Source organism: Halyomorpha halys, unplaced genomic scaffold (assembly GCF_000696795.3).
Source record: "Halyomorpha halys isolate HHAL.00 unplaced genomic scaffold, Hhal_1.1 Scaffold207.1, whole genome shotgun sequence".
Lineage (NCBI taxonomy): Eukaryota > Metazoa > Arthropoda > Insecta > Hemiptera > Pentatomidae > Halyomorpha > Halyomorpha halys.
The window spans coordinates 1,623,760-1,639,355 of NW_027104696.1; the positions used below are offsets into that span (position 1 = coordinate 1,623,760).

General features: G+C 32.2%; 1 protein-coding gene across 2 annotated transcripts; it reads left to right on the forward strand.

Annotated features, from left to right (window-relative positions):
- The first annotated feature begins 289 nt into the window (after nt 1-289).
- On the forward strand, nt 290-11,802 carry LOC106679519 (serine/threonine-protein phosphatase 6 regulatory ankyrin repeat subunit C). 2 transcript variants are annotated; one of them, XM_014418731.3, is made up of 2 exons: nt 290-391; nt 6,683-11,802. In XM_014418731.3, exons 1-2 carry the CDS (start codon nt 308-310, stop codon nt 10,460-10,462), a joined length of 3,864 nt encoding a protein of 1,287 aa, XP_014274217.3. In that variant the 5' UTR covers nt 290-307; the 3' UTR covers nt 10,463-11,802. The 2 variants fall into 2 exon arrangements, with proteins under 2 accessions (XP_014274217.3, XP_014274218.1); XM_014418732.3 differs by lacking the exon at nt 290-391 and adding an exon at nt 5,735-6,281.
- Nucleotides 11,803-15,596: the final 3,794 nt, after the last annotated feature.

Sequence of the window (15,596 nt, forward strand, 5' to 3'; positions counted from 1 at the left end):
GCAACAGAATAGGTAATAAAAAATTCCATGCTCTTTTCCTCATCGGTCCGAATGGTATGTGCAATAAAAATATGAAATGAAATGGTTCAAAGACTTCAAGAATTCTTTTGAGATGTCGCTAGGATGAAGCGTTCTTTCTTTTAACAGTATAAAGTTTTTATACTGAGTATTACAGCTCGAACGACTATATGAATTAAATATAGAAATGGGGAATACTTTCCTGCAGCCCATGACGTAGTGGAACTGGACTGGCCAGCTTGATCAATCTACTGCACTCCTTGCCAGTGAGTACATCTTGCGTATAGTTATGTCTCGTTATATGTTGATTTTGACGATGTCGCTATCTCTAATCTGTATCATCTTATTTTCTCTATACCACCAAGCTCTCTCAGTAAGTACATATCGAAATATCTATCTCACTTATACTAAAGCTGGGATCCCAAACTGTTTAATATCAGAACAGAATATAATATCTGTATCTTGCTAAACATATGAGCGTTAAACATCAATTTTAACAACAATAAAAATTCATTCTTGGAGAAAGATTTTGTGTGTGTTTCATATTTTAAGATCATAAGTATCTTGAAATATTTTATTTCTAAGAATCATATACTTCTTTACTTTCTTAACACTATCAACGTTTCGGATATGTGCATCATCAAAACCAATACTCGATGATTATTAACACTAAAAACTAGCTTAATAATTGTCAAAAATAATCTATTTATTGTATAATAATAATCTATAATATAAATAAAGCCGAAGTATAATAAGAATTTTAAAATCCTATAAGAGTTTTCTGACCATTTATGAATTTTTTAAACAATAATAATAATTACAAACTAATAAATTCAATTTAGGTTAAAGAAATTTTAAATTTATAGTTTTAATAACCCATTAATTGTATCCCAAACTCTCCAATCCCATATCACAGCCCTCGAAGAATGGTGTCGTAATTGGAGGATTAAGATAAATTCCAACAAATCCCATCAAATCACCTATACCCTTCGTCGTAAACCTGCCGACTGCTCTACAGTTTCATTTAATAATGTTACCCTTATCCCTGTCGAACAGATCCGCAACCTTAGACTACATTTGGACAAACGATTAACCTGGAATCCTCACATTCAAAGGAATCCTCAAGACTGAAAAGACAGGAAACTGCACGTCGATTTCGACTATTACAGCACTTACTAGACAAACGGTCTAAACTTCCAACACATTACAAAAGACTGATCTACATGACTGTAATAAGGCCAATCTGGACATATGGAGTTGAGCTTTGGGGCTCCACTAAACCTTCGAATTCCTCTCGCATTCAATCCTTACAATCCAAAATCCTTCGTAAAATCCTCAATGCTCCTTACTTTGTCACAAATAAAATCTTACATAAAGACCTTAATGTTCCCTATAACCGATCTAGCCCGAACCAGATATCACTCCTTCCATTATAAACTCCTCAACCACTCAAACCCCCTAGTTTCTAACCTTGCATCCTCTTCCATTCCTGACAATCCTCCGAGGCACCTGAAAAGAAGAAGGCCACGAGACCAGCTAATGTAAAATGTCATTAGAGTACTACCAGTGGGTAGTTGCTCTATACGCCTGTAACACTCTATTTTAAAGTTGTAATTTTCAATAAAGATATTAAAAAAAAAAAATTTATAGTTTAGAATTAAATAATAGGTCAATCCATACCATATCATGAAAACAATGTTCTCAGATTTTCAAAATATTTGTATTGTTTGTTCCCTTTATCATCCTTAATAACCTTGGAAGATTTTATTTCGACACTTACTTACTTTTCGAGATATCAATTTAAAAAATTATTAAAAAAAAAAAGCAATACTGGAATTTATAGTCATTAATAAAGTTTAAGTAAAAATTTCATAAATTTGGCTTTTTTTATCACATCATAATGATTTTTTCACAAAACGTTCTGAACAAACAACATAATCAGTTAAAAATGTATTTATCTATAATTTTTATATGTAAAAATTTAGATAATATTTATCTATATTTATATGTGAAAATTTTAGTAATATTCATCAATTATTTGTTCAAGTCAACGTTTAAATGTTTAAAAGAAAAATCGTAAAATCTTGAAATAAGATTTAAGGCTCCAGTGGCCAAATGGTTCATGTTTTAAAATAATCCTTAAGGTATGAACTAAAAGAATTTGGAATGATATTAATGATATTTTGACTGCCAATATATTTTAGTTAATATTACTTATGATAAACCAATTTATGACTATTGCAATAAAATACAATACCTATTGCAGGCTAAAGATATGCACATAATGATATGTAGTGTATGAACAAAAATTAGAGTTTGCTGCTTGTTTCCAACAAGAAATACAGGATTCAACATGATAGTCTATAGGCTGCTAGTGAAAACAGGCTCACCTTGGCTTAATGTCGAATGGGGTGTTACTAGTTTCGTCGGTTTAAAATATGATGATCCGAAATATCTGTAGCTTTACTGTGGGATAAATCAAAATAGGCATTAAAATATAATTTTTTTTTTCAAGATATATACATTTTATTAATAAGCTTCGAAAAAAGTTCTTTAGCTAAGATTCCAGACAAACAGGTTTAATAGTATACAAAGCATAAACATATGATAACGCACGTACGGAGGTCTAACTAATTATTTAATTTTAATTTGTCACTATTTCAAGGAAAACCTATTTGTCGTCTACTCTATGCAAAACTAATTCAACAAAAAGTTAAATTTGAAGTAACTAAAGTATGTGCATACTGGGGGTAAAAAAAAAAAAAATAATAATACATATTGACATACATACCTTACGTATCGACACATTTTGAACATTATAAAATCCTCATAATTTTTTTTTTCAATTTTTTCTGCATTTCAGAAGCCCATTTTCTTCTCATATCTTTTATACCCCTGTTATTTTACACTTATGTTTTTTCTTTTTTTCCTTTTTGTAACTATAGTGATTGTATCTTTTTCAGCCCTGACGAAGCCCTGCAACGTGGGGTGAAACGTTGGCTCAATAAAATAGTATAATTCTACTATTTGAGTTTTTTATTTACCGCACCCGGACCATATTCCATTCATAAAATAATAATAAATAAATAAATCATGTATTACTTGTTGGTAATAAGCAACATGATCCAAGACCCCCACCCAGACCGATAATCTTAATTCCAGGCACAAATGCCAAGCACTGATCAGTCTAAGTACCGAGGACGTATGTTAGTCAGTATTTTTATATTATATAGCTTGTATTCTGTAACAGACCTCAACTTAATTATAATATGAACGTAAAGCAAATTGAACATGGATCATAAAATGACAAATTGTGCTTTTTGTTAAAGGGTACTATTCTACTACAGTTATTAGATATTGCTTCCTATTCAACAAAAAATGAGAGGCGATATGATGTCAGAAAAATTATTCATACTTTCTTTGAATGAATAGCTTCCTGTTCGCATATTAGCCTTTTCAATAACATCATCACATTTATTATCATGATGAATGCAATTGAAAAAAGATGGCAGCTCATTTTTTTTGGAATGTAAGATACAATCATGGCAGAGTTCGTAAAACCTTATTTTGGAGTTGGAATTCCAAAATCTTCTTTGCGAAATTCGGATATGAATAGGACACAATAATTTTACCAGAAATATCAGTCTCTAAATGAGGAAATACGTGTATCACAGTTGGCTTTATCGGGCCAACCGGTTATTACAGAAATAACGCCGGAACGGATAATAACCGACTGAAAAAACGTTCCTAACGTAATGCCTAGCTTGGAAATGTTTATAATCCATAAGTCATTTCAGTAATTATACTACTGACCGAAGTGATTTCCGATTTTGTGAATTTTCATTAGTGTCTGGTGTCCGGTGGAGGGAACGGATAATTATGACTTAAATTTAATTACATTTAGGCTTCTCATAGCAGATCATGTGGGCATCAGGACTAAAGTTGTACTGTCTCGCCGTAAGCGGTACTGTCTGGTAAAGTTAAGTACAACAAATAAAAAATGGGGTGAGCGTAAATATATGTTATAAATAAATCTTAAATCCATCCTTTTAAATAGATAAAAAAAGATTAAATTAGTATAAAAATAAATACGTAAAAGGCACCATGAAATTAAATTTATAATGTTAAAAGAACAGAAATTGAAATCATAAGCAGATAGTAACAGTATAAAGGTAAAATGTTTTGTGGAAATATGTATATACTATTAATTATAATGGTGTAAAACTAAACATACATAATAGTTAGATAATGATAACAAAAAATTATCTGTATTGATAGTGAAATTATAGCTATAAAGATATTAAAATGTAGAAATATGAGATACAGAGTGAGAGAATAAGTAATAAAGGAAATATATCAAGTATTAAAATGCGCAATGTAATAGAGTGACATATGAGAACCAAACGTTGAATACAGGTCGTATAATTTTGTGATGTAGTGAAAGGTGATCAGTAAAAATAATAAAGCACAACTGGAATAAATAATAAGTCCTATACGACTGGATGAATAATAAAATATGAAGATACAAAGTGATAAAAAAATGATACTGACCCTGTCACTGTCACTCAGGGTTTTCCTTATTATTCCAACCTTTATTTCTATTATCGTCTCCAAATATTTTTTATTAACATTTTTTTACTTTTTTACTATAATTTTTATCGCCTTACACACGGGCAACGGTAGCAGCGTGGCAACGCACCTGTCTACCAACTCAAAGGTTGTTAGTTCGAGCCCTGATCCTACCCGAACTTTTGTCAAGGATAAAATTATAGGAAACTCACTCACAGCCTCCCCCCGAGTGTGAGGCCCGTTAGCCAATGGGTGGCACTCACAAAAAATAGCTATGGGAGTGACGAACCCACCCTATGGGAAAAACGCGTCAGAAACGATGAACGTCAGGAAACACGAGATGTTTTTGCTTAGTACATCGCGCGAGGCCTTTGACCTCTTCGGTATATAATAATAATAAGAATAATCACTTAAAACTCATTTTTTAAATAAAATTTGTGCGGATTTTATCATTCTGATTCAGATATATTTATACAACGATATATTTATACAACTCATTATTTGTACTTGGCCCTCTCTCTTCAACTATTGGTTTAATTTTATAACTCATTTTTGCAAATCCCTGTTGTTCTTTGTCTGCCAGCAATACAGATAACGATTTGTTATCATTATCCAACTATTGTACACCTTTAGTTTTACACCATTATAATTAATAGTATCTACATATTTCACTAAAATATTTTACCTTTATCCTGTTACTATCTCCTTATGAGATAGTATATATATATAGTATATATCCTCAATTTCTGCTCTTTTAACATTATAAATTTAATTTCATGGTGCCTTTTATGTATTTATTTTTATAATTATTTTAGCATAATAATTTAATCTATTTTCATCTATTTAAATGACTGATTCAAGGTTTATTTATAACATACATGAATACTCAACCCAATATTTGTATTTGTCCCTCTCTCTGCCTACCATTGCTTTCATTTTATAAATGTTATTTTTTAAATCTCAGCTGCTGTCCTTTGTTTACAACTGCACTTATCACATGAAGGTATTTTCAATTTATTATATTTTTTGTAACTCCTTATACTGTTATTTTAATGATATTTCTTGATTGTTTTATAGTCATTTTATTTACCCTTATACTTAGTTTAAATTGCAAAATTGTGATTTCTCAACATTAACTGTTGTTAAAGCCCAAAATTTTGATTTCTGTTTAGGTTAATTTTGTTTTGACAACTTTCCAAGTGACTTTTAATTTTGTTAGTTGTAAGTTTATGTTTATTCATTTATTTTTTTTAACTATAAGTATTTTTAATTTGTAAATAAAAATAAGGGATATAAGGAGGTTCTACGTTTATAAATAAATTGCGGAGGTGTAACATGTGCGGAGCAATACCGAAGGCAGTGGCGCCAGTTCCTATATAACCGCGGATGAGGCAGTTGGCAGGGAAGATTTAGGCAGCACTGGAGCGATGTTAGTTGGCTTTGGCACGGCGTAAGGAGAGACGCACTGCTTCACGGACGCTCCACCGCCATTGTTTTCGTTGACTCTTGTTTGTTGGAGCTATTGGAACCTTTTCACCCACTCACCGGCAGTCACCACTGTTCAGTCTACAGTTTTTTGGAGTCGTCGGGTTGCCCGGTAACCTCTCTCTCACCGGCTCGCCAGCGGTCATCCTGGTCAACCAACTCTAGACTTGTGATGTTATGATATGCGCATATCAACCCCACGCCCATCTGTGAGTGACTTTATGTTCTTCCTTCAAGTTTCATATTTTCTTTTTTTTGCTTTAATTAACTTATTATTTCTATTGTAAATAGAATTTTTTTTTGTTTATGTATGTATCAAACTATGTTTATCATTTTTACTCCACGATTCACTATTTTTTTTGTAACAACATTACAGTTCATTTTTTTTGTTTTATTTTATCTCGAACCAGCGTACATTTCCCTCTGGGGAAGAGGTCGGTTTTCACATACGAAACACCCCTCGCCCCAACAACTGTTATTCATTCCCCTCTCCATATTTTACTCATCTTACTAACTTCCTTCTATCTTTTTTCTTGACCGTACCCCTGACCACCACCTTCTTTTCACTTATTCATTTATTTATTATTAATTTGATTATTTTCTATTTCAGGAGCCGAGTGAGAAAGCTAAAGAATATTCAGTTAGTACACCGGATGTCCTAAGAGATGGCGCAGTATTTGACAGCGACATTAAATTTATGATTGACCATGGAGGAGGACTAGCTCCAAATGAAACTGATATTGGCAACATTGTGCGGGATCCTGATACTCTTCTGCATCTGGCGACGTTAAATGGAAACCTCAAGGAAATTATTGAACTTCTAGACCATGGTGCTAGAATCGACAGCAGAAAAAAATTTGGATCCACGCCACTCCATATTTCTGCTAGAAAAGGGTATGAAACAATTGTTAATTTGTTATTGGAGAGGAATGCAAGTATTGATATAAGAGATATGTATAACAACACTCCAATACATGAAGCTGTGTCTAATGGGAATCTGAATGTTGTTAAGGCACTTCTGGATCATGGAGCTAGTATAAATAACAAAGGTAATTCAAGCAGAACACCCCTGCATATTGCTGCCATGCATGGCTACGAAGCTATTGTTAATTTACTACTTGAGAGGAATGCAAGTGTTGATATAAGAGATATGTATAACAACACTCCAACACATGAAGCTGTGTCTAATGGGAATCTGAATGTTGTTAAGGCACTTCTCGATCATGGAGCTAGAATCAATAGCAAAGGTATTTCTAGCAGAACACCCCTGCACATTGCTGCCCTGCATGGCTACGAAGCTATTGTTAATTTACTACTTGAGAGGAATGCAAGTGTTGAAATTAGCGACATAAATAAGAATACCCCAATATATTATGCAGTATTATCTGGTAAATTTAATGTTGTAAAGAATTTTCTAGATCACAATGCTATCATCAATGGTAAGGCCAGTATGGGAGTTACCACTCTCCAAATTGCTATCTTGATGAACTTTGAAAATATTGTTAATTTATTGTTGGAGAGGAATATAAGTGTAAATGTAAGAGATTTTGATAATTTCGCTCCAATAGATCATGCTATACTATCTGGTAATTTGAATGTTGTTAAAGCTCTTCTAGATCACGGAGCTAATATCAATGGGCAGGGAAATAATGGATACACACCCCTCCATGTTGCTGCTTTTGAAGGGCATGAAAATATTGTTAATTTATTGTTAGAAAGAAACGCAAGTGTAGATATAATAGATGTAATGAATCTGGCTCCAATACATCATGCAGTAGCTAAAGGGTATCTCAATATTGTTAAGGCATTTCTGGACCATGGTGTTAGTGTGAATAGCAAGGGTGATTATGACAGAACGCCCCTACACATTGCTGCCTTACAAGGCCACGACATTGTTGCTGATTTCTTATTGTCGAGAAAGGCATGGGTTGGTATAAGAGATATGCTTAATAATGCTCCAATAAACAGCCAAGGAGAATTTGATGCAACGCCCCTACATATCGCAGCTGGTAAGGGTCACAAAACTATTTTTGATATGCTATTGAAGCGAAATGCAAGTTTAGAAATGAAAAACACTTTTCATGATGCAGCAATACATTACGCAATGAAGAGCGGCAACTTAAATATGGTTATCCCACTTCTGGATCACGGGGCAAATGTCAATATAAAAGGAAAAACGGGGAATACACCACTCATATTAGCGGTAGATAATGGCATTAATAATTTGAATGGATCGAGATATTATACAGATTCAATAGGCAATAAAAAAAAACTCAGTATTACCAGAAGAAATCCAGACAAAGAAAAAATGATAATTACTGTGATGAACGCCTTAATAGTTCGTGGAGCTGATGTGAATTCAGAAAATCTCTACGACCAAACGGTGCTGCATGAAGCTGCTGCAAGAGGTTATGTTGATGTTATTAGCTACGTTATATCCCAAAATGCCAGTTTAGGAATCCAAAATTATGTTTGCTATACTCCTCTCCAACTGGCCGCAAATAATCTAGATGTTGATGTAATAATTACATTGCTACATCATGGTGATGACATCAATAGAATAGGTTGTAATAATAATACAGCTTTATACTTAGCCATAATGAAAAATGACACTGTGCTAACTAAATTTCTTTTGTCCAAGAACGCTGATCCTAACATGATGAATGAAGAAGGGAAAACACCTCTCGATGCAGCTTTTTTAATATCTTCTGATGAAATAATAAAATTACTTTTAGACCATGGAGCAAAAGTGGAAGATAGAAGTTTCTTAGGGTCGAAAATTCTGTTTAACGCCATTTCCAAAAAGATGTTGATTCTCGTTGAGCTATTATTGAATAGGACGGAAAATTTTGAATCTTATCCAACTGTTATACTTAATTATGTCATCGGAATGAATTTCCTGAAAGGTGTCGAACTACTCATCAAATACGGAGCGAGTATAGAAAAGAAAGACGTCCACGGCAATCTTCCTCTTTCTTCTGCCGTTTTGTCAAAGAATTTGGACATGGTTGAATTAATTCTACGAACAAGCAAGAGAAGAGTAGCAAATATGAATCTTACAACATTTATAAATGCAGATTCTAACGTGAAGTTCTTTGCCTCTCAGAATAATGTAATAGAGAGAAAGAATATGACAGCACTCCACATTGCTTCCTACTATGGGCTATTGGAAATAGTAGGGCGGTTGATATCACATAATGCTTCATTGGAAGTTAGAGATGAACGGGGATATACACCACTCCACTATTCCTGCGAGGAAGCGCATGTCGAAGTCGTGAAATTGCTTTTAGATTCTGGAGCCAATAAGGATTCTACAGACAACAACGGTACGACTCCCTTACACATCGCCTGCAGAATTGGTTCCATCTCAATAACCAATTTACTACTTTCACACCCTCGAGCTGCAATAAATCATTCTGATAGTGATGGGTACACTTCACTTCATTTTGCAGCATTGCGCGGTTCGCAGGAAATAGTTAAGTTGCTACTAAAGTTCGATGCTAACAAAGAAGCTAAAACAAACGATCTGAAAACTCCTCTACATTTTGCTTCTCTGGAGGGTCATTGGGAAACCACTGATGTCTTGTTGACGGAAGGAGCGAACGCAGGAGCAGCGGATATTGATGGTATGACGCCATTGCACTTCGCTGCTAGGGAAAGGCGCGCAGATTTGGTCCAATTAATACAAAATTTTAGCCCTTACACCAATATTAGAAACAATAACGGCAGTACACCTCTTCACGTGGCTTGCGAAAGGCATAACAAATCCACGCAAAGTGAAAGGGACACCGTTAAAATGCTTGCTAGCATTGGCCATCAATTAGAATCGTTTGATTACAATCTTATGAGACCTTTGCATGTAGGGGCTAGAGATAATTCTTCAGGATGTGTAGAAATACTCCTATCAATAAGAGCCAAACAGTCTAGTAGAGACAAGTCGCTAAATCACCCTATACATTACGCTGCATTGAATGGGAATTTAGAAATAATGTCTCTGTTACTTAAGAATGAACGCAGCTTCAGCACTTCAGTCAATGGTGATGAGGAAACTCCTTTGTTCATTGCGTCTCGGGAAGGCCACACTGATGTTGTAGCATTGCTTTTAGAATATGGAGCCGAAGGGTTAAGGCCTGATGTAAACAGAAGGACTGCTCTACACCGCAGTGCTAGCAGAGGTCATTTAAAAATAGTGAAGCTTCTTCGACAGCACCTAGCCAATAAGGATAAGGAAGATAAATGGGGCTTCACATCATTAAACTACGCTGCTTCTTGGAAAGGGCACCAAGAGGTTATAGGATATCTTTCGACTAGCTTACTCAATATTACATTGTCAACTTACATGGACTTAACAAATCCTTTTCAATTTCAGTTACAAAAAAACATTATTTAGCCGCAACATATAAACCTCTTTATACGTTTTTGTTTAGCTTCAGGAATATGCGTTTCATTTGGAGCGTCCATTTCGGTTGTATTGGAACTTTTCAGGTGGGCAAATCAAAACATAGTAAAGATCTGCGAAAGTTAAACAGTTGACTAATAATCACTTAAAGCGTCAATAATTATTGTAAAAAAAAGTTAAACAATCACTTAAACTCCGCGAAATTGATACAATTCTCAGTGAAGTCAACTCTTCCGGAGAATGTACTCCATCGGAAGAATATGTAGGTAATGTAAGTAGTTTCAGGGAATTCATAACCTAGTAGATGTACTTTACTAGTACTAAAGGAAGGAGTACTTAGGAGGCTATGGCTACACGTACTAATGAAATATTATATCTCACTCACTATAAGGTAAAAAAAAAATTATCAGTAGTCAGTCTAGATTTAAAAAAGGCTTTTGAAACAGTCTTTCATTGAAAGAAATGGTTAAACGTTAAAAATTCGTTACAATGACCGACGAATTATTTGAACAAACGACTGTATTACATCAAAATCATTGATCACAAGTAGGTGAAGGGCAGTTATTCGAATATGGTATCCCACAAGAATCATTTTTTTTTTTTACCCCATCATGGTGATTTCTGATATACGGGGGGAGCCCACAAGGTATAATACTAAGGCTTATGTTATGAATTTCAACAACATTCATACATCTATAGAATAAAACTATTCTGTTTCATCAATTGTTCCCTTATAATTTTTAAAGGTAATGACTGGAAAGAGTTTCGAGAAAAAAATGTTTGCAGATTAAAAATACAGCAAGTGCTTGTTTTATTTTAATTTTAAAAATGTATTCATTCTATTCATTTTATTACATTGTTTTATTACATGCATTATCTTTATGTCTAAATGAATCTGCCTTCGTAACTGTTATTCCAAAATTTCAAATGGTCGGCGTTCGCAGCGTACCACCCATTTTTAAGATTTCAAATTAACTGTATTAAATATCATACAATAATGCATTTACCTATGCAATGCATCATTCAAACATTCATAATTAGTTGTTTTTTTATTTTTTTAATAACGTTTTATGTATTAATTTTTTTTTTTGTAAAATACTATACTTTATTTAGAATATAGTTTGTTTTACAGACTTATTTATATACTATTATAATTAAAATTAGTTTAATATCAACTAAATCAAATGTTCGGAAAAAATTAAAACCTGATTGGATCTATCTTTATTTTTGACAATAAACTGAATTTCCAAGCCTCTCATACTATTGTAGAAGAGATGTATATGTATATATGTATATAAACTTAAAATTATGATGTATATATGAGATAATCTTTAAAGATATTTAATTTATATTAATTAATATGTTAATGTTCATGTTTAAATTATATCGCACAAAAAATATAATATTTTTTTATTTATTTTATTAATATATTATCTTAACATGTCTAATGAGATCAACTCTATAAAATTATATACATATTTTTTTAAATATAACAATACTATAAATATAATAACAGTAATAATCATAAGAAACTATTTCAAATAAATTGAATTTTTTTTAAACATAAAGTGTATTTTTATGTGCCTAACTAGTCAGTTATCAGTCGATCGTTTAAATTATTTATGGGTTGATAACACAGCTAAATGCAGGGGTGCGATTAAGTAGGTGCTTACGGTGAAACTCTAGGGGTATTAAGTTTATCTCGCTAAAGAGAAATGCTTCGATTCGGCAATGCTGCCCAAATACATCTGGTTTCTAGAATACGAAGTATACTTATCAATTCATGATTGGATATATAAACACTATGGTAATGAGGGATGAAAATTTTTCATTTATTGGTATATTTGTTTATTTTGTGTACACACAAATAAACAAAAACTTATTTATTTCGATCTGAACTTCAGAGGTCGTTATTTCCTCATTCATGCAGGTATTTGTGTTTGAATCTGTATGATTTCCTTGTAAATCGATCTTAGATATAAACTACATCAGCTCTTTTTTATATTTAATTATATATTTGTAATTATTGTGTACTTGTCTAGGTTTATTTGTCGTAAGATTAAAAATTGTCTGATCAGACTAAAATAAGTATGCTGTGTGATTAGCTACCCAATACTTTGTATTTTAATAAAGTTTTTCCTTCCTTTAAAAAATATTTTATATTTAACCTTATATGTGTATAACCTTATCTGCTTATTAACATTATGTATAAATTATCATAATTATAATTTTATAACAGGGTCAAAGAATAAAACGTATTTAATATCTTAAATGGTTTTTTTTTATTTGATTAAAAACATAAAATTTACTCGAATCTAAATGATATGAACTATAGAGAAAATAAATTCATAATAAGAGGCAAAAGGTTTAATTTATTCTCAGTAGCATGTTAAAGAAGAAATCCTTTGAATAAATGAATCAATATTTGCATCGATAGAAATACATATTTATGAATTGGCGTCAATTACCACCGTGTCAAACCATAATGTTAGGAAGCTAAGGTAGTTTCCATCCACAACAAAAAATAACTTCTATTTTTGTAAAAAATTTTTTAATACAGAATACATTGTAATAAGATTCGGTTTATCACTACTGAGGGATGTATAACTTATTGAATCATCGGATTCTTGGCTTATAAAATTATTCAGCCATATTATATATTATGTCACTACATTTTGTATATAATTTAACTAACCTTTAAATTTAATTCTTCGGTTAATACTCGCTATAGCCCCAGATTTAAGTATAACTACATCTAAAGAACTGTAGTCCTACGAACTTTTCTTTTCCTTTTAAATTTATTAGTACTGGAGTAATTTATTTACAAAAAGCTGTGTCTTCTTCACATGTTCTTACTTACTTAAATCGTATATTGTGGTCCATTAAATGATACTAAAATCACCAATTATGGTTTTTCGACCACTTTCTAATTTTTGAAATTCAATGAGGAGTTAAAATATGTTAATAAATATTTGCTGTGTCCAGAAATAGTGATTCGATTTTTTTCCTTGTTTAAGTTTAGTTTTGTAAACAATTTAATTTTTTTTTAATCATGCAGAATTTTAGACAAACGCATCCTTTTTTTATTTATGCGCAAATAATTAATTAAATTATAATAAATACTTATTTTGTTTTTATTTTTATTGTTAATTAAATTATTAGTTGTATCACTTGAGATCAATTCATATTGTACTTATCTAGCTTAAAAATTGTATAGTCTCCACAACGCCCTAATAGTCAAAATTTCAATAACTACATTTTATATGTGTCTACCATTTCCTTGTGTTATTTTGGCATCGACCGATAGATGTCATCTGGTCGGAATATACTGGATGTAATTTTTTTAATGAAAAAAAAAAAACAACAAAATAAATAAATAAAATAAAATTACTTTTCCCTATAACTTATTTACCTGTTTTTTTTTAATTATGTAAAAATATTAACTATATGTAACTATAAAATGTTTAACTATATGTAAGATTATTAAACTATCAATCAGAATGTTGAGAGGTTCTTATTAAACCCACGTTGTACAAAAATAAAACCTTATTAGAATAAAATTCTATATTAATTGTTTTCATGAAAATTCGAAATTTCAATAACTCTTCGGTCTTTTTTCCTTTCACCATTTTCAACTTTTACACTCCAGTGACATTATTAAAATTCTCTAGTTTCATAAATATAAAAATTTAAATTACATTCCTAAAACATCTTCTCCAAAGAGGAATCCAACCTCCATTTTGCGAAATACGGAATGCTGTATCATTATTCCTCGATTATTGTTCCGTGTACTGCAGGAGAGGTCCACTCTTCAACACACACGCTTACTCCGTTTAGGAATTGACAACAAAAACTTCGAGCCCTGAAAATGGAACCATGCAACAAAAATTTGTAATAAAATAGTACTGAAGAATGTTTGAGGAGCCTTTTTGGATAGAATAGGAGACCCTTAACATGCTGTTAATGGAAGTAATCAGTTTATATAATTTATTTATTTTTATTATAAATTAATAAAAGTAACACAAGTAAAATAAAAAAATGTATACCTAAAAAATTATTTACCTTATAAACATGGAAATGGAAGGTCAGAGGACACGTTTAAGTGGAGGGACAACCTAACTAGGCGTTAAGATAGGCATTGGCCCTACTTAAATAATCAGTCCATTAACTAATTGGTCCCTTCAGGTTCAAATTATTTCAATGTCAATGTCTATAAAGCAGGAATGTCAGTGACCAGGAAAGATGCTGTTATCGACCCAGAGGACTATTCTGCCAGTCATACAGGTCAACTTGGAGAATGGTGCTCCTCCAGTCTAGATGCTCCTTTTGACCTCCAGGAAAAAAGTGATCCAATTGATTAAAAGATAGAAAGCTCGTAGATGATCCGGGAAGGTACAATTGAGGAATGGAGCCGACAAATCGGGAAGGGAATTCGAAATACGGTCCTACCGTCCAATCTGCTGGAGCTACTGCCAACATGGAAAATGGGTCCTCCGTGACTATTGGGTTTTACGATTCTGCAAGGGGCATCAAGGTAAAAGAGTCAACCTACATATTAGGGATATTTATGATGTTTTTAATGTAAAAAATGTTAACGTGCTAAATGTTGGATTGTAATCAGCTTAATTTAAAGTTAATTTTATATGATAAATGCAGAGAAGCTCCTCCCAGTTTTGTCACCTTATAAAATTTCCAACAGCTTCGTTACATCATCATTACTCCACCTCACTTGTCCCTTGTTTCCTCTCCTAGTTTTTTTTCGATTACTTTATTATTTTTATAGATTCCTTTATTAGAGTTTTAAAAGGTCCAAAAGACAAACCAAACACGAAAAACGAGCAACTAACCTTTCAAAACAACAGATAAAATATTGTGGAGCTCAGTTGGTGTGTTGCGTGACATTATTCTCCGTTTAGTAAACCAATTAGCAGAATTTCAACCATTCAAAATATTGTATAGTTTTCATATGCTAAAAGAAGGAACTACTTCTCAATTTAACACAATTGATTTCCATTTAACACACTTTGACATGTTATACTATATTATTTCCATTTAACACACTTTGACATGTTATACTATATTATTTCCATTTAACACACTTTGACATGTTATACTATATTATTTC

Bases quoted from the DNA above. Each gene is read 5' to 3' on its own strand.
- LOC106679519 (XM_014418731.3), top strand. From the start codon at position 308: ATGTCTCGTTATATGTTGATTTTGACGATGTCGCTATCTCTAATCTGT. The intron at 392-6,682 runs GTAAGTACATAT...TTTCTATTTCAG, and splicing joins TATACCACCAAGCTCTCTCA to GAGCCGAGTGAGAAAGCTAA.